The sequence below is a fragment of the Parasteatoda tepidariorum genome, chromosome 7 (genome assembly GCF_982258835.1).
Source record: "Parasteatoda tepidariorum strain Cologne lab strain chromosome 7, Ptep-v5.0, whole genome shotgun sequence".
NCBI lineage: Eukaryota > Metazoa > Arthropoda > Arachnida > Araneae > Theridiidae > Parasteatoda > Parasteatoda tepidariorum.
This window is the reverse complement of record NC_141761.1, coordinates 45,389,296-45,410,262: the sequence shown is the minus strand read 5'-3', so window position 1 is coordinate 45,410,262 and position 20,967 is coordinate 45,389,296. Positions and strand designations below refer to the sequence as shown.

The 20,967-nt window shown below is 27.9% G+C and overlaps 1 protein-coding gene across 1 annotated transcript in view; it reads right to left on the bottom strand.

Moving 5' to 3' along the window:
* Positions 1–20,391, bottom strand: part of LOC107454595 (uncharacterized) — an 84,082-nt gene extending 63,691 nt beyond the window's left edge. Inside the window, exons 1-3 of the mRNA XM_087168769.1 lie at positions 20,262–20,391; positions 3,942–4,109; positions 2,742–2,931 (exon numbers count right to left, since the gene is read on the bottom strand). Coding sequence (XP_087024895.1) covers positions 2,742–2,931; positions 3,942–4,075 — 324 coding nt within the window. The 5' untranslated portion in view covers positions 4,076–4,109; positions 20,262–20,391. The remainder of the gene's footprint in view (positions 1–2,741; positions 2,932–3,941; positions 4,110–20,261) is intronic.
* Between the last annotated feature and the right edge of the window lie 576 nt (positions 20,392–20,967).

Sequence of the window (20,967 nt, the reverse complement as noted above, 5' to 3'; positions counted from 1 at the left end):
GTATTAATTAGTTTGTTATTTACAACTGACAATTCGTTTTTCCTCATGAAAGCTAATGAAAAAGGTAGCGGAAAATTAGGCTAATTTTGTACATTCTCCCAAATTAATTGACTGTTATGATTAATTGTCTATGATGATTAATTAGAAATTATTATGAAATCTAGAAGTATGTAATTTTAATTTTTTTTTCATACTGACCAGCAATTTTAAATTGCGACATACTTATCGCATTTGTTTCTTAAACATTTACAACTCAAACATTTAACAACTATGAATTTAATACCTCAAACTTTTTCAAAATTGAAATGTTCTTTCAGAGCTCATTTATATTTACCTTAATTTTTTATTTTTTAAATAACCTTAAGTTTTACTTTTTTTTTTTTTTTTTTTTTTTTTTTTTTTTTTTTTTTTGCTTTAAACAATTAACAAGATAAATAAAGTAAACAGTAGATCAATTACCAAATATTACGTTTACCAAAATAACAATTAAAAATCGGAGAAAAAATAGTCGCAAATTTTCTTTTCTTTCTTTTTTTTTAAAAAGAAAATCTGAAATACTATTTTTTCATTTTTTTTTCTAATTATTATTATAATTATAATGATTGGTTTAAATTATTTTATTTATCTATTTATATTTACTTAACTAGTTAATTAATGCATTCTCATTATTTTATTTTATTATTATTTTGTATTATTTAAAGATTTATTTACTTAATTAATTATTTTGAAACATTTATTTACTTAACTTATTCAATAATTATTTTATTCAATAGTTCAATAGTTATTTTATTCAATAATTCTTTTAAATCTGAGATTTTAAGAACGATGGTAATAAAAGTTGCATAAAGAATAAAAAGATATGAATAATATTTTATGAGCCAAAGAACTTAAAAAATCAAATTAATCAAAAAATATCATTTTTAATAAAACTCCTAACTATAACACCTTATTACTCTTTCTAAGACATTCAATATTTTATGTTTTAAAAAATTTTAACAGAAAATGAAATCAGGGAATTGTGGCGCCATCTGTTAGGCATTTCGTAGAAATAAAGTTAGCAGAAAGTATGTTATAACTTATATTATTCTGAGGGCTTTGCCATTAATGAATGAGTCATTATGTAGTTATTTAAAAATTAACAATCAATATTATGACCTCTCGAAATATTTATGTGTTTGTTAGAAATTTTAAATTTTATTCAACAATCAGTAAAATATTTATCGAATAATTTGCAAAAGAAGAATTACCGACAACAACATCGACTCGTGTATGTAAAAGGACACAATTTCAACTTCAACAAAAATTTTAATCATCACTATTAGATATTGTTCATAAAAATAAAAAAAATACAAGAGCTCCAAAACTTATTCTAAAATATCCGCCATATCGCCACTTAACATTACTTTTTCGAAAGAGTCTTGGATGAGATTTTTTTAAATAAAAATTACCCAAATTAATGGTATTGGATATTGATCACGAGAAAACAATAACCCATAAATCAATTGTTTGCTACCATAATTCCAAAATAGTTTACATTTATATTCGTTGAAGTAAAATGTAATACAACGAAAAGTACTAAAAAAGTATCTTATTAATAAAATTCTAAAATACTTTCTTAATGAGATCAATAACTTAAAATATATGCACAGTAAAGAATTCTGTTTGCTTCACGCGTCAAAAATTCGTTTCTTAAATTAAATGTTCATTTTGAGTCTAATTTCATTTGTAAATAGTATGAAAAATCTGGTATGCTTCTATTAAAATAATATATTAATAGATCTTGATAACTTCATAGATCTTGATTAATAGATAACTGATATATTATATTAGTGAACAAAAATAATTTGGCTTAATTATTATCTTTTAAAATAACATTTGAAATTAAATTTGCATTGTTATAACAAATTCGGAGAGTTCGTGGTGGCTCAGGTGATAGAGTGTTTCCCTTTCAATGAGGTGAACCGGGTTCGAATCGCAGCGATGGCTGGTCGATGCGAATTCCGACCACAGTACTGATGTGAAATATCCTCAGTGGTAGACAGATGATGGGTTAAAGTAATCTTGCCGTCAAGCTAACCGTGGGAGGTTTTCATGGTTTTCCTCTCCATATAACGTAAATGAGGGTTAGTTCCATCGAAAAAGCCTTTACGAAGGCAAAAGTTAGCCTAATACTTGATTCATGAGTTCCCTTGTCTTGTGGATCGGGTTCAGAATTACAAGGCTAAGGAGTTGAACATCGGTAGTCGTAAACCTAAATTTGGGTAGGCTGTTCAACGACGGTTATAAAATAAAACAAAATTTAAGTAGGAAAACTGAATCCCCGTGATTTTCTGACCACTAAAAATGCAACAGACAACAATGGAAAATAGGGACATCATCAGTAGATTTTTATATTTAGTTAGATGCAATTTATTACAGTTAAGTGAATCTTAATGCTAAGATTTTATTTATATTGGACCAATTTAAGATTTATCATAATCACTACAAATAGACTGCTAAGTGTTAAGAAATATGTGGCAAGACTTTATTTAAATTAGACCTATACTTGAATTATCACTATTACTGTAAATAGAATATGAAAATGGATAATGTGATTTAAGAAAATAATGAATGTGAACAATTGATTTTTCGGATTTCAATTTTGTACGAGACCTTGCCGAAAATTGGTTTAAAAAAATGGTAAGCGTATTATAAATTGTTCTAAATTAAATTTTACAGTTTTAGTAATTTAAAATGCGTACTTGTTGATTTCTCTTTTGTATGATTCCCATTTTTGTTTTCACTTCGCGATCAAAGTATTCTTCCATTTGCAGCAAATAAATAAGATATCCTTTGATCTGATTATCTCGCAAATGGTGCTGAGTGCTGTATAATCTTGATACTGTTGGCTCCAGCTCCATAAATTGCCTTTTCAGTTGGATGATCTGCTTGCTATAATATATATTAAATAAAAACGATCATGTCAATTACTTTTCAATCCACAATTTTTTTTAACTCATATAAAACTGTTGCCTCTCATGGTACCAAAATCATAATTTGGTATCATCTGTGCCTTGCAAAATACGTGGAATCTGCTGGTAGACTTACAATTTCAATAGGACATCCATCTTCTATTTCGAAGGGAATTGAAATTACGCTGTGTTTTTCACGGTGGTGCTAGTACACAGTGCGTCGTGGAAGTTTCATTGCATTAACGTATTTTTAAATATAAAATGGTAGCACATTAGTGATTAAAATAAAGTATTTATATTTGTACTTCACCTTTAATTTCAGATCCAAATATTGATTCTTATTTCATTTCAGTGAATGCTTGTGTCCGATGAAAATGTTTTTTTTTTAAATAAAGGTCTTGTAAAACATACGTATAATTGAATCCGTTGTTACAAGTACAATTATTTTGAAACATTACATCTGACGCTGTATACATTCGATTCTTATAAACAAAATACAATTTCTTTTTCAATACAGATTATTTTTACCCTTATCTGTGCTGTAATCGAGATTTCACAAAAAAATGCTGAGTTATGCCTTAAATCATGGAAAAGCAGCAGATTTACGAATTTTTTTATTTTTTTAAGTTTTTCGTATTTACATGGATGTAAATTAACCAAAGTTTTGAAAAGAAATTCAAATTTTCTTTCAAAAAAGTATAAATATAGTTCATAACTTTGTCACCAAATTTCATGACGAAATTCCCATCAGTTCGGAAAGCAAAACATTGAAAAATATAATTTTTCTGATAATTGATAATTTTGATATTTTGATAATTTTGACAAAATCTGTCATTTAAAATGATATTACCGAGGTTAAATTAATTTTGTACACACGAATTTCTCGTTTATCCAGAAATATTGCTGGAATGAAATAAATAAGTTAGCAGTCTTTATCGGTAATTAAAATGAAACTATGGAATTTAGGCGATTTAAAAAAAAAAACTTTACTTTTGAATAGCCTTCTTTGACACTCCATGATGCTTCCTCGCCAACTTTCGAACTTCTCTCATGTGAAGATCTCTTTTTAATTTTGTACAAAAGTTCTTGAGGTCATTTTCAATAATGCTAAAATCTGTTGCCATTTTCACTTCTTTCAAAAACAGACTCCTAGCAAATCTAAAAGTAATAATCGCTATTTATTTATGCAAAGCATACCTTACTTTCACAATCTTCTATTTAAAATCACATAGTAACATGTATAACAAAACTAATGTCATGTCTTCATAGCATGACTATGTTTTGAAGATATGTCTGACACATTAAAAATGCATAATTTTTACATCAGCAATTAATTCACATGCGAACCTCTGTGTAAGTATTATACTATTGATTAATTTTTAAGACAAAATCATTGTAAAAATTAAATCTAATTTCACGCTATTTATACTCCCTGAGCTGCATCTAAATATGCACTGTACTTTTTAATATTAAGCTTATTATAGTTAAAAGATTTTTATTTAAGCTTGTTAATAGTTAGCCGCAATTAACACATTGAATACGGTATTAAAATATTGCATTATAACCAGCATCAATACAACTTGTAATTAAAGTAGAACAGATTTCTTGGACACGAATAGTGAAATGAAATGAATTTATTTCATTTTTAAGAATATAGTTGGATTGCAAAATAATTTATTTATGCCAAAAAATTATATTCATTCTGTTAATTACTGCATTTTTTGAATAATATTAATGTTTTTGAAGTTATACTTCTTATGTGACTTCCAACAAGGTTGCGTTAAACGTTTAACGCTACATATTTATTGGCCGGGAAATCACGTGGTAGGATCCAGTTTTCCCTCATTCATTTCCATATTGTTTCGGTTCTCACTAGCATAAAAATAATAAAAGTCATGAAAGTATTGTTTTTCTTTAAATATTTTTTTAGTTTGATTTGATACACATATAATTTAATAGGATAGTATTTTTTATTTTCAAATTTAGTGGATAACAATTGTAAAAAATGAGTGAAAACAATCCCACTGACAATGCGACGGATTTAAGATTATGTCAAGGTACGTCTCTTGTGAATATTAATTGATTGTTAGGTTTTCTCTGTTGAAATTACATTATGACGCATTCACATACATTATTAATACAAATACATTTTCCAGGGCGAGACGATGAGTCAACCACAAGCACTTCCACTTGTTCAAGAGGTCCACGAAATAAAAATGCACAATATTACCATTATTACAGAGCACGGAAGCGAGCGGAGCAGGCAAAAGAGTCGTTGAATAGAACTAGTGATCCTTCTACGACTGCTGATTCTTCTACATTTAACGTCGCAGGTTGCGAAGTTTAACTTCTTCCGCGCGGAGGGACTCCACGCACTATTTTTTTTCTAATCGTACAAGTTATACCAAAACACAATTTTCATGGCATCAGATTTCATTTACAAATCTCACCTAGCATTGCTATCTTATGACTCTGGATAAATAAGAATTAATTAGAATAAACTAAATATTTTGTGCAAAATGCTATATTTGTGGTGCTAAATTTGTAAGAATGAATGAGTAATTATTAGTTCAACTATGCGTAGATGCTTATTTCATATATATAACAACACCCCAGAACTAAATCATGCCAAAATATTATTTCATGACTTAATGAGTGGTAACAGACCCGTTTATGCCAACGTACTGTTCGTTTAATATATAGCACAAATAGAACTAAGTTATTTTTGCCAAATTACTATTTTTGTGGCATTGTACTTGAAAAGTACTTAAATCGATGTTGATGCTGTTTTAATCTACCTATTGAACTTTAGTACCTAATGAAACATATTACCTATAGCCCCTGTTAGCAAAATTAATAAAGCGTTCATATCGCCAATAATATATTTTACATTTTACATTACCGGCAATATTTTACATTTTTCTTAAGCGAATAAGTACCATTTCTTCATTAATTTTGCTTTTTAATCTATTTAGCCACAACCTGTTTTTATTTCAATAAGTACCTAAGACTAAATTTAATGAAGAATTATTGGTGCCAATAATAATACGTTTAATAGTACGGAGTCAATAAAATTACGACTCTATTAAATGAATTGGTACTATTCCTCCATTAATTTTGCTATTCTGTACATTACTTATTTATTTAATTTTATTTCAATTACCAATGATTTTAAATTATTTAGCTTTATAGGAACACGATATTAAAAGCATATTTATAAATAAAATAAGAGCTTGGTTTCAGATAAATTTAGAAATACTAATTGGGAGGAAATTATTCACCTATTCTACGAGGTTCACGTTGATCATATCCGACACAGAGAATAAAAAATAAATAAATACAAATTAAAGCTAAATCCATCAGAAAATTCTATTTGCTTCTCCCGAGTAGCATAATTGAAGTTATTAAACAGTTTTTAGGAATGGGTGCTAAAATTTCTAATTGCAGCCGCTGTCCAAATTTCAATATAATAGCACAAACGATTCTACAGTTCCAAGAGAGACACATAAACTCTTCATTTTATTATTTTAGATTATAACAGACGAGTGATTTAAAATTATTTCTTTGATCTTTCTTCAAAGCGATAATTTCTGTAACTGCTTTTACTTATTTTAGTTTTTATTTTTATTTTTCATGGACGTAAAGATGAACTCTGTAATAAAAAGTCATATTTAATTTTGTTTGTCTCAGAAAAAAAATCAAATAGCAGGTTTACGTGCTTTTTCAAAAAATCTTTTTCATCGTTTCAAATTTTCATCAACTTATATATTCAATAATTCGTCCACTTGCTAATTCTTCTACTCATTATTGCGTCTTTTCACTGATCACCTTTAATACACAAGTTTGCTGCGTTTTTTTTTTTCGCGCTTCGTTCTTTCTTGTAAATCCAACAATCATCTTAGTTACAAAATATTAATAGAAAAAAAGAAGAATGAAACCACCCCCGTTTAATTGAGCTTGTAAAAGTGAGATTTTCTCTTCAATATACAAGTTTATGAACCTGAAAAAATATCACTCCAGATAATTTTTTACATGATTATTGGCCGTCTTGATGCTGATCAAAAACCGTCTTGATGCTGATTAATGATACTAGAAAATCCTACACAAAAATGTATTTTCTCTAAATATTTTTTTTTGACGAATTTGGATTTTTAACCTTCAAAATATGAACTCAAAAATTTATATTTAGAGCTCAAATTATTAAGTCAGATGACTGAGCTAAGTTAGGTGGTATTGTTCTAACAATTAATGAAAATAAAAAACAAATGACTACAAAATTAAACAAATAATTTATGTTATTTCATTTAAAAACTGATGGCAAACTATGCAAAAAATAATTGCTAGAATATTTGAAAAAAATTAACTGAAGTAGTTTTGATTTGATAAGTATTACTTACAATTAGAATTTTTCCATTTACTATGCTTTTCATAGTAAGTGGGAAAAACCCATTTACAATGTTTTTCATCGAAAATTTAGAATTTCTGTAAATGAAAATTGTTTATTCTCAAAAATTTTGTTACGAAATTTTCACGCAGAAAAACATAAATACTTAATAATCTTATTAAGAAAAAATGTTACAGCAAGATTTACTTGTCCCATCAACAAGAATAAATGTTACAGCAAGATTTACTTGTTCCATCAACAAGAATAAATGTTACAGCAAGATTTACTTGTTCCATCACACAGAAAAATATCTATCTCATCATTTTATATTACGAAACTTCAAGGCTAATGCAGTTGGAAAATAGCAAAAAAAATTGAAAATTTTGATTTTGAAAATATTTAGCGCCATACATAATTACTTTCTTTTCTCGAAATGAACTTTGAATTAAAAAAAAATAGACACATTCAAATCATGAAGAGAATTCGTGAATAGACAATCACTCGTATTTCTAGTTCTTTATGAGTGATTGACCCTGGCAAAAAAATGTGTGCATTTCTACCACTCCTGGAAGATGAATCTTCATAACCATTTCAACCAATCCTTTTTTCTTATTAACAATCATATTAGAGGAGTTGAGTTGTTCGGCTCCTGTTCAATTAAATTAATGTAATTACTGAATCAGAAAACTGTGACAGAAATATTTTTTCAACAATGAATTTGAATATAATAAGTACTTGCAGATGTCGTTTTTTTCACTAGGTGCGAATGAATGTTCGGTCGTTAACTCGAAGACATTATTTTTCAAAAATTAACTATATCGGTTTATCCTTCATAAATTTGATAAGGTACGGTACTTATATTTATGTCACACTAGAGCTGCACAATGGGGTATTGGCGTTATAAATTTGAAATATGAAAACTTATTTAAAATGAATTAACAAAAGAAATTGAGGCATAAACTATAAGAAAATATTTTTTGTATAATTGAAACCAATTATTTCAAATTAAAAACTTAAAAAGTAAATAAATATCTTGTATAATAAAAACAAAAATATTTTCACGTTTTGTATCTCTCTTTTAATTCCATAACCGTTCGCGAAAGGATCTTGAGGTTCGGACCGCAGATACAAGAGTCAGTTTTAGTCCCAAGCATCCTAATAAAATGTTCAAGAATTTAAACTTTACCGTTTGGGAAGAGTGTGGAAGAAGCGAATTGTTTATTTGTCACAGTTTTGTCTGCACGGATAAAAATGTATGGTTAAAACTACCAGAATATGATAAAATTAACAGGGTTTCTGGCTCCATGGTAACGCCAAAAAAACCGATAATTTTTATCGAAGAGCTTTGGTAATCATTTTTTGGTAAAATTTAGAATAAAATACTGTTTTTATATCCATTATGCTTTTTTTTTATAGTAAATGTGGTAAAATCTGGAAATTTTAACCAAAAGTCGATAATTCTAATAGTATTGGTATAGTTTGAGATGGCACTATAAAGTTTTCAGTTTGATAATCTCTATTTTATTTATTAAACATTAGTTAACTTTGTTTCTCGACGGTTAATTGTTTTTATCTCTAGATATATAAACTATAATTTAACATCTGCCAACTCTTAAAACTATAAAAAATTGCACATTTGTAGATGTAGAAATGACTGGACAAAGCTAATCTAAATCAGTAGCTTAACTGTAACGCATCAGGGTTATCCCAACATCCTTAAATGAAAGCGCAGAAGTAGCTGGTTCAAGTCCCACCACAACCCTAGGTACATTTATCTACTTATGGTTGCTTATAAATAAGCAGGCTTGTGTGTTCATTACAAAGCTTGTCTCATATGTCCTTGTCATGTCGAAATACAGATAGCACTAAATAGAGAAAGCTTCACAAATATATATTCTGTAATTCAAACCAGCTACCTCCTCGTTGCAATAGATGCCTCTTTATATTTTTTTCCTTAATTTGAGCAATCTGTTCATCAAGTATTTGGAATAGTAATGCTTTTTAATTATTTTTACAACATTCTCATCTTTTGGCCAAACAATATTTAAAATTGAGGTATTGGGTTCAAATCAAAGCGTAACAATGGGTGTGCAACACTAAATAAATAAACATTGTTTAGATACAGGCACGTGCGCTTATTGCAAGGAACTGCTTGCATCTTATCATATTGCAGAACTAATATCAGAATGAGAAAAGTAGCTTAGAGACGTTGAACCCTCTACCTCCATGATTCAGAGCATTTTGCAGAAGAACAATGTCCCTTGGCAAATAGATTCTCCCAAAATGTATTGTTGATTTACTTGCACCTTGTCGTGCAATATGGTTGTCCTGCCAATCGCTCTGAAATGCAATTGTAATGGGTTCAAATCCTACTATAACACTGGATGTATATTCTCTCTATCTTTCTCAAAATTGTGTTATCTGCTTATAAACTGAAAAAAATATTTTAAGAAATTCTATTTATTTACGAAACCCCACAAATGTTTGAATGTTGAAATGTTTGAAGTTATTATTTCGTAAAAATATACTTGAGGGTGCCCCTTGGCGAAATTAGCGACTTATGTTTGGCGCCATTCCTGCTTGCGCGGAACACCGTGGCAACAGGAATGACCGCCAAAACATAATGATATTTCAATAAAACATTGGAAAATTTCAACAAAACATCAGCCGAAACTTTATAAAATTGCAATGAATCCAATATAAGCAAAATTAATAAACTCAATAAAATGCATTTTGAATCGAAACAGAAATTAATGGAGTAAGCACAGAAAGAAAAGGAAAAAAACAACTGACTTCTTCATTAAGCTTGAATATCCTCAGATTTAGGTGTACAGAATTCTCTTATAGCAGTTATATGCTGTCTAAATTTATCATGAATAGAATCTGTGTACCTCCATCGCCTGATAAATTCGGTGAAATACGAATCGAAAAAGGCGTCTGTAGTCCCGAACTGGCGGTGACATTTTTTTCTATAGTCCTTTTTTATGACTGCCCACATACCTTCGATCTTATTGACTAGAAGCAAAAGTAACTTTGCCAGCCGATATCCAACGTAGAACTAACGGACCTCTGAAATTACATATACCGTTGAACATTTATAAATAACGCTAAAATCTAAACCAATCAGAATCACGATTGGGTTTCAACATCGCCCAGCTTGGCGATCAACCGCGGTCACAACTTGGCGATCAACCGCGGTCACAACTTGGCGAGAATCAAGGGGCACCCTCAAATATAGTCTACCCTTATTATTCATGTCCCTTTACTTCTTATTACAATCAGAAATTATATTAGAATAAGAAATAACAAGCAGCCACTTAACTCCTACCAACCAGTTAAGCAAACCGCCTTTTTAAATAAACCAGAGAATTGAAAACAGATTATTACCATTATGTTTGGTAAGAAACATAGACATCAGAAATTAGAAACTACCAAATAAATGATAAAATAAGTGACAGTTCTGAAGAAAATTTTGGTAATTTTATCGTAATACTTTAGTGCATGACACTAAAACCATTGATTCGGTTAAATTTACTTTTCAATTTTCTTATTTGTTATTAATTAAATTGTAATAAGATCTATAATTTTGAAACACAGAATTTCCAGTAAATCGTCACAAAAGCGAAAAGTAAATTCACCAAATTAATGGTTTAAATATCGTTTACTTTTGTTTAATTACCAGAATGAATTATGATTTATTTTACTGCAAATGTATTTACCATGCAAGTACTGTAGCTTTGATAGAATTTTTTTCTCCATGCACAGATGCTTTCTTTTTTCAACTATTTAAATAACATCATAATGTTTGTAGACTTACAGTTCTGTTTTATCGAGGACAAATTTCACAGGAAGTTTATTGCAAGTTCTTTAATAAATATTTATCCTTGATCTATTATGTCAGGTTGGCAAAAGTTAAATCAAATCGGATTAATACGTGGAGGACACATTACCGAGCTACCAAGTTAACGGAATCATGTGTTGGAAACGTGCTTTATAAATCCAAATAATGTTTAACAAATAGTAATTAAAATTTAAAAAATGCTTAAATGGCAATCCTTCGTTAAAATTACTTGATTGAGGTAGAATTGGGTATAATATGAAAAAAGCACAACTACTTCCACTTACTAGGAATAACATTTACCTTTTAGTTTAATTAATAAACTGAGTTTTAAATATGTTTACTAAATTCATAAACTTCGGTAAAACAGCAATATAAATTATTTCCAAAGGAACTAGACTAATACAATTTCAACCTGGCGAGTAGCGACTTATAAACAAGACACTTCGTTTGATGCTTTTACTTGTTGCTAGAAATCAGGTTCGCAGAAAATGCTGTTTACTAGTTAAATTTAGTAGGAATAACACGATCTGTGACGTAGGCTATAGTATACCCAATTGGAGAATCATGCTTTTGATGCAATAATCAATAGCATTGTTTTCGTTTTTGAATAATATTATGCAATTAGAGTTCATCCTTCGATATTTTTCGATGAGTTTAACCTTAAAAAACTTTATTTTGCTTAATCTAATAATGTAAAATCATAAGAAAGGGCAACAAATGATAAGAAAAGGAAATTTATGTGCTAATTTCAACTTATGATAAACATTTCAAAAGAAAGCTAGCATAAAATATAATTATTTAAGTATTTTAACTATCAATATTCAGTTCACTAATTGATACTTAAATTGAATGATTTTTATCAAAGAAAATTAAAAAGAAAAATTCGTTGCTATATGTTTAGTTATTATTTTTATTTTAAACATTTATCTTACTAGTTTCAAGTTTCTTACTAGCTTAATGGTTTTAAATCAGTTTTAATTTATATTTTCACTTGAATAAACTTTACTATTAGCATAGATTATAAATTATAATTTTAATAAGATTTTTCCGTTCCTACTCAGTTAATCTTTGCTTGACGTATTATTAAAAGTTTCATCAAAGCACATTTATTTTTAAAAAAAAACATAATTTTTAATAGCTTATTTATTTAGAAAAAGCATGCACTATTTAAACTGATCAGGATTTTTGTAACAACTAGTTTGCATTTGATAACTACATAAATAAAGTTCTGTTAAAAAAAAAAGCGTACAGACGCTCTACATTCAAAACAAAAGTGGGAAGATCCAAGAAACTAAGAGTGATTTCGAAAGGGATGCAATGAAGTCCAGCAATTGTTACGCAAAATGTCTCAGATTAGAACAGAATGCTCCATTTTTCTTTCCGATTCTCTTGTTAAATGTAATTTGGACAAATGTAAGATTCGATTGTATTATTTGAGCTTATTTGTCTTGTGAAATCAGGAGTATTTAAGCTTCGAAATGTAATATAAAATATTAGGTTAGCAGAGCACGGAAATTTACAATTCTTTTATAATTGGATTAAAATACTTGGCTCGGATTTATAGGTTTTATATCTATAAGCAACATTAAATTTAATATGAAATTTTATGTATTTTAAAGTTAAAGTGCCATAAATTCTATTATTCATCAAACAATTATAAAATGTCGATTATGTTTCTGTAGAATATGTTTAAAATTAAAAATATGAAACTATCAGTGTAAAATACGAATTAGAAAAGTATAGAAACATTATTAATGTAAAAAAAGCATTTAAATATTAAGTTTAAGTAAAATCATTTATGGTTTCTTAAGATTTTTATTTTCAATTGTGCAGGTTATGAGATAAATTTTAGATCTAAGGATGAGTCAAAATCCTTTTGTACTGGTTAGTTCGTACACTTTGAAATTTTAATTAAATACATATCTAAGGCACAATTTAGAGAAAACAAGATTCAGAGGTCAAGACATTTAAACCGGTATGAACCTTTTGCTTGAATTTAAAGATTTCATAACATTGCCTTTATTCCAAGTCTATGAGCGCATCCTTTTGAAAGAAAGTCGATGAATTATTAATAAAAATGAAGCTGTATTTATGTTATGTAGAGACATTTATAATGAGTTGAAAAATTGTATAAAATGATTTTTCAAAAACCGTTTCTATTGACAAAGGAGTCTTTCAGGCTCCGAGCAGTTTCTGTGTATCTAACTTGACATTTAATTTGAATTTAATTTGTTATCTTTCACAGCAAAAATCTAATCAGTTTCCTTAGAGGAAAGGAAGAAAATTGAATTACCTATCTCACAAGTATTACGTACGTTTTTTCAACTTATTTTAATCTTTCTTATTATTTTTGTTTTTTTTCTTCTTTTAGTTTATATGTAATTTAGTTTATATGCAATTGCTTATTACAAATTTATAAAAAATAAGCACATTCAACTATGGTCATGAAAGAATAATTTTGCTTATAAAATATATCTCCATATACCTGCATAAATCTACTGTTTTCCCATTTCTAATTGTTGCCAGCGCTATCTTTTTCGAAGAAAACACGACATGATATGCCCATTAATAACATAAAAAGATCCAGATATCCTTAGCTGCTGTGGGCATTAAATTAGCAAATATTAAGACACTATTTAACATTTTTTAATAATCTTCATTTAAAGGTATTTTTCTATAATGTTTATTTATTTCCTTTTCTTAACGTAATTCATAGCTATTATTAAAGTTTCGATTGTGGTTATTTTTCAAAATTAAAGGTGTATAAAATTAAAAATGGTGTTCATGTAAACCTTTTATTGTGTCCAGCCAACACATGCAATGAAATCATTATTACAAAATGAGTACTTAGCGCAGAGAAATGTTAAGATCTAAATTGTCGAAATTATTTTTCGGGCAATAATATTTATTAATTTATTTTCGTCCGTTAACAAAATTGTGATGAAAATTTGAGAAACAAGTTTTTGAATATTTTGGAAGATGCAATAATAACCAAGTAAAATGATTAGATATGAATTTTATTTTCCAAATTTGTATTCCATGCAAATCTATGTTACCAAATCCCTGCGATTACGTAGAAAAAAAAAGGTAAACAAAACCAGAATAAATTTTATTTAAACTATTCATTTGGTGATTTTTTCTGTTCTTGTGGTAATGGTTTACAGGAGATTCTGGAATTCAAAATCACAGTTCTGTTCTAATTACATTAATAATAAGATATTTTTTTCCGAACGAAGTAAATAGAAATTGAAAAACAAATTCATAACTCGAAATGTTTGAACGCTTTTAAACTAAATGACATAAGAAATAAAAAAAATTTAAAGAAATAATTTTAAGTTAAAATTTAAAAACTAGTAAAGCAACTATTACTTCTGATAAAAGTGATATTTTTATTCGAAGGAGAGCTGTTCAATCTTTCATGCATGTTTTAAATAACATATTTATTTATCTTTCTAGTTTACAAAGTCCATTTTAATTTAACTCAAATGTCTTGTCAGTTTTAATATATTTTACACAATACTAAATATTCTAATTTTTAATTCATGTTTATGCATGCACATGCATTTGTGTTATACTTTTTAATGAAGTCCCATGCTTTCTTTATAAAGCTATTCTAAGGTTATTGATCTAATAGCTAGAATAATTTTAATATTTATGAAAGAAATAACACTTTAAACAGATCTAATTTATAGCTTCAAAGTCATAAAATTGATGCTAATCTAACTAACATATTTCTCATTCTAAGGAAGTGTTGCTTTAATAGTTATACAAGAAGAAAAAAATATTTCAGTTGCATACTTCACACGGACAAAAAAATATGTTGAAAAAAAGCTATCAGAAAAAAAAATCCAGTCACAAAACCACATCTGACCCACATATTTGGCAATATCTGAATGGCTCCAGAAGATGAAAAAAATTGTATTGTCCAAAAGAACGCGTTTTCACTTATTCGACATCTTTACACCTTAGAAAAATGTTTGTGTTTCTTCCTGTACCGACGTTCTTCATACTTAAGAATGAGGGCATGTACGAATAAAAAATAAATAAAATAAAACATCGCCTTTTATTTTATTTTCACTTTCTGCCGTCCCACCCCCTGCTTTTGAAGAAGCTGCACTTTATGAAAGATTGATCTATTCTTTGTCTATGGATTAGAAACATTTAGAGAAAGTGTCTGCTTTTTTAAGCTACATAGAAAGTAAAAGGGAATATTTTGGCGTATTCTACATATATTGTCTATTTAAGGTATGGGTGTAACCAAGAAAGTTAAGTCGAATGATATCTTCCGCATAACAATTAGTTAGGTTTGAGTGCTTCATTTTTATGTATAACTAGTTTCAATAATTATAAGACATCCGTAATATTTTTCTTTTAAGTCATTAAAACTTTTTAGGTGAAAGATTATTTTAAAATTGCTTTTTTTTAATACCCGTTTAGTTAAACATATGTTTTGTAGTAATACTAAGCTAGAACTTATTTAGTTCATCGTCCTAAACATGTTTTAAAATGTGTTTAGGTGGCAATTTTTGGTTTATTGATACATTTTTAAGGTTATAGGTGCATACATTTTTAAGGTTAAGGTATAAGGTTATATAAAAATTTTCTGCTTTTAAAAATACTTTAAAAAGGCACAAAGCATGTTAAAATCACGGATTCTATAATTATCTAAAATTGTAAGGAAGATGCTTTACTACTGGTATACTCTATCTGATTTAATTTGTAGGATAAAGCCGAACTTTATTTGGTAAGAAGCTAAACTCACTAAAATTTTCCCTGTTGCATCTTTGTCAAATAATAAAATTATACAATTAAATTAATATTTATGATTTTATACTTGACTTATTTATTAGTTGTAAAAAAAACCTTGTTCAATTTTAACAAAAAAAAAGCTTTAAAATTAAATTTTGGAAAACATTAGCTATGATCAGATCGTTATTTTTGATTTTAGTACATTGTACATAGAACTGTATATAAAGCTTATTTTACTGGTGTAATAAGATTGTTTATAACAATTCGACTTAGCAGCAAGCTCTATCCTAATTTTATTAGGATTCTCAGCAAAATTATCTCAGCATTTCAATACACATTTAAAGTTGACTTTTCATTTTTTTTTTACATAAAAGGCTTAACAAATATTGAACTATGGTTTTCTAATATATTGTTTTGCGTTCAAGATGTCTTTCTTTGTATAGTGAAATTCTATTATGAATTATAATTTTTATTAATATATGTCAATATTTATTCTCCAATAAGACTTAGATTGAAACTAATTTCATTTTGGCTTTAGGTATACCTTTCTTCTGAGGTGTAATAAATGACAACTTTGCAAGTTATCAAGATTGCCTGTACTATCCCCATAGTTTGTCCACACTAGCACCATGTAGTGGGGTTAGTGCGACCAAAAACAGCCTTTAAAAAAAAATAAATAAATAAAAAAAAATAAAATAAAAAAAAAACCTTTTTACGGAAAAACTGAACAGCTTTTAAATGCCGATAAACTTTTTAAGTGCATATTTTTAAATGCAGATATAAACTAAAATGCAGTAAAACGTTTTCATTATTTTTCAAAAAATACTTGCTGAAAATTATATTTAATAAGGTTTTTTGTCAAATTTATGAAAAATGTCTACCCTAGCCCCTTCTCCCCTACTACTTATTTGCAGCGTTTCAGTGAACGATAAACTTAAAGAGTTTCAAAAAAAATTTCTATCATTATAATCTAAAATATTTTGACACACTCTATATAAATATTTTAAGCCACGAAAGTAAAAATCTTCCCTTCCCTTTTTCACAAAGTATTGTTACAAACAAACAACAAATCTTAAAAATATGCTCTCCTTTCTCAATACAATTTTTTTAATAAAGTAATATGCATATTAGAAAAAATATATTAACTTTTCAATAGAATATTATCAATATTAATATTAATACAATAATGGTACAATGCTATCACTTTCTTTCTCTCCAACAATTTTAATCATTTTACTGATAGAAAAAAAATCCCTTATGGGGGAAATTACACCCTCGAAAATCTTACGATTAATCACAGAATGGTTTCCGGTAGTGATAATATCCTGCTACATCAGGTTGCCCATTCTTCTCTCTGGACATAGGTTTTTTTTCCGCATTAACATAGATCTAGCTTTAATCATCTATCAAGAAACGGTTGCTTTGATTTCGGGGCCACGGACAGTCAACCCTGGACATCCAGCATTCCACGTGCTTCTTTAAAAAAGAAATAAAATAAAGAGCATATATGACCATTATTGTCATGCGAATGTTTGTGTCGTTTTGTTCTGTGTGCTCTTTTAAACTGTTGTTGTCTTGCAGAAAGGAAAATGAATGGGGAATAAATATTAAACAAAGAGGCATTCTTCAGGGAAAAAAATATATTGTAAAATAAATAACCATAAATCACTTTTTTTCTGATGATAGTGTTTCATAATATAGGTAATTTCAGTTAAATTTCAGGTTTGTTTCCCGTAAAATGATAAATAATGAATACTGGAACGAGTTGGACCACTTTTTTTTTGTCTAGCTTTATACCTGTAATTGTGTTTGCCAACTAGATTTCTGAAAGACTTAAGAATTGAAAATGCATTCTCGTTAAAATTTTTTTTGTTAAAAAATTTGAAATAACAAATAAAATAAAAATTTAAAAACCAATTTCTTTAAATGAAATAAAAAAAGGAGATTTTTTCAGCCAGACCTGCAACGAAAAACATGGGGAAAATTGCTTTAGCAAGATGCGATGTAAATTTTCTTACCGATCAAAATTTATTTCGAAATTGAAGCTACTCACTCTTTTCGTTTTAGGTTTAACAAAAATAATTATTTCCTCATTTTTGGTCTACTTAGAAAATATAGTTACATTAATTTTTCTTTTTATATTATTAGTTTTGTGTTAGTTAGTTAATAGGAGAAATTTTGATTGGCGATAAATTTTATCTGCTCCATTCAGGAAACAGTTGTAACAGGACACAACTCTTATTCAATTTGGAACATTCCTACTAATTGGTTGAAATTTAGTTTGACGGTAAATATCTCATTGTCTTTTGCATAGCGATAAATTCTATTTGAATTGGTCAAAAAACATTCATTGGCTTATATAATCAGAAAACTAATAGTACTTAATCAGTCTTCTTTTACCTCTATCTATATTAAACACCTATATTAGTTCATTTGGTAACTATTATCACAATACTTGTAGCTCCTATTACGATAATTAATTAATAATAACTGGGGTCAATTATTGTATGGTGATATTTAATGGCTCTCGAAACGGATAAATACCGATAGATTTATTGTCCTACTGCACTAAGCTTCAATTTTTACAATTTCAGGACACGATGAAGGAACTTGGTAGAGATTTGAGGGCTCTGGCTAGTAGAAAATTAATCAAAATTTTGATTGAAAAACGGAATTTTTGAAAGAAAAAAATCAAATATCCTCACATGGGAAGCCGGGTAATATAAAAAGTTGAGTGAAAATAAATATTTACACTAGTTATTTTTAGCAAGCAGTTCCGAGCTATGAAAATCACATATCATAATTTTATAATTACATTTTTAAATACAATACACTTTCGCTACTCTTAGAATAATTAATATGTTTGGTAAATGAGGTGAAATTTAATAATTTTATGATGATACTTTAGATCGTGACATCAAAATCCTTTTTTGGTCAAATTTACTTTTCAGTTTCGTATATTTTTACTAATGTGTGGTAATATAATTATAATTTTGAGAATCAGATTTATTATGGTAATTATAATTTTGAAAATCAGATTTCCAGTAAACCGTTACCACATGAAAAGAAAATTTACCAAAAGAATCGCTTAAATACCGTATATTTCGGTTATATTTACCAGAATTGTTTTCTTTTTACCAGAAATATCGTTAACAAAACTCTGGTACTAAACTCTGGTAATTAACGTACTTTAGTATGTTACTTTTTCTAGAGATGAGTTTTTTTTCCTCCAAACACTTATAAAACAATATAATTAAATTAAAAATTTATAAAAGAAAACATTTTATGTTTTGAATCCGCTTTTAATTTTGATTTGTTAATTGCACGGAGAAATGTGTAGTAACGGTAATCAGAATTCTGGTTAAAATCTATTATATATAATTCTCTTACGTGGCTCCCAAATTTTGGCTGTATTTCTTTTCCGCCGGTGGCAACAGTTTTCATTCTTAAAGAAGTACTTTGTACAACTAAATAAGATTCTTTTCACAACACTTAATATTTACTTTATTTTCTTAATATATACAGAGAACAGTCGGCAAAGAATTCTGTTAGGTTAAAAAACATTTCGCTAAAAAAAATAAAAATAAACAACTTAAAAAATAAAAATGCTGTTGCCAGCCATAGAATTTTTTGAAAGTTAACTTAGCAACATAAATCAAAATGACATAGAAGCGCAACTAGATCAAAATTATGACACCTGAGTGCTTAACGTAACAAATCTTTCAATTCTATAAGTGCTGTATCGCCAAATGCCCAGATAATATTGAAATGCACAGGTTTAGAATTTTCTACAGTGAAAAGTTTTCGGAACTTCAGTATTCAAAAAAGTATACAAAAGCTAGACGTTAAAAACGTATCCAATGAGCGAGCATTGGAATGCGAAGCAATCCGAAATGAACTGCGAAAGCAGTTCCGGGGGTTGGTGAGCGCCAGCGAGCAGGGGGCGAAGCCTCCTAGTAAACTATAATTCTGGTAATAAAACTAAATTATTAGGTATTTGAACTATTTATTTAATAACTTTTTTTTTCGTATGTAACCGTTTACCGAAAATTTTGGCTTTAAAAATTATAGTTCTTAGTACAACACATTTAGTAAAACTACAAAACTGAAAGGCAAATTTAATCAAATAAATGATTTATATGATATTCTCTAAGGTATTATGAGAAAAAACTTCCAATTGTACCACATTTACTTCCAAATAACATGGTAATAAAACTACATTTACAGTTAATTTTATTAAAAGCAAGTATCAAATCTCTTTCTTAAACTCTTGTCAAATCTCTTTGTAAAAAAATAATAATATAATAATAATAATTAATACAATGATTTTCCTTACTTAAATAAAAATCTTGATACAATACCATATGCTTATTTCTTCTCTCGTTCTAAGACGTAAAAACACTTATTCAATATGTAATTTAAAAAATTTAAATTTTTAAGTGTGGCAGAAAATTATAAAGCGTTCTTTTAATAAAGCTGAAGTTTAGTTGTTCAAAGTTTTCCAAATTTCCAAGTTACAAAGAATCGTCTGATTAAAAAAATTATAAAAAGCCACATAATCGTCTGCAAAAAATAATCAATTAAAATATGAATACTAATTAATTTTGTAATTTTTGGTTAGATAATTTATTTTATATTTGCTTGATTTTATAACAAAATGATATGTTAGTTAAGTTCACTGAAAATTGGTTTATGCGTTAAACCAATTTTAATAATTTTTGATAAACGAATTCATTCTTAACAAAATTTTCAATAAGCTGAACTAAATCAAATTATGCTCTTAAATTGTTAACTGTGCGTAAATGATCAAAGGAATGCAAAATGTGTGTTTATATTTTCTTTAAGTAATATGTTAAATCAATTTCGCACAGATTAAAAACCACTCTTTAAAAATAATTAATAAGTTGACGCTTTTTTCAATCGCATTTTTCACAGATTATAAAAAATAAACTGACTTTAAATTAATTATAAAACGTTACTGTTTTTGAAGTTATACTTCTTATGCGACTTCCAACAAGATTGCGTTAAACGTTTAACGCTAC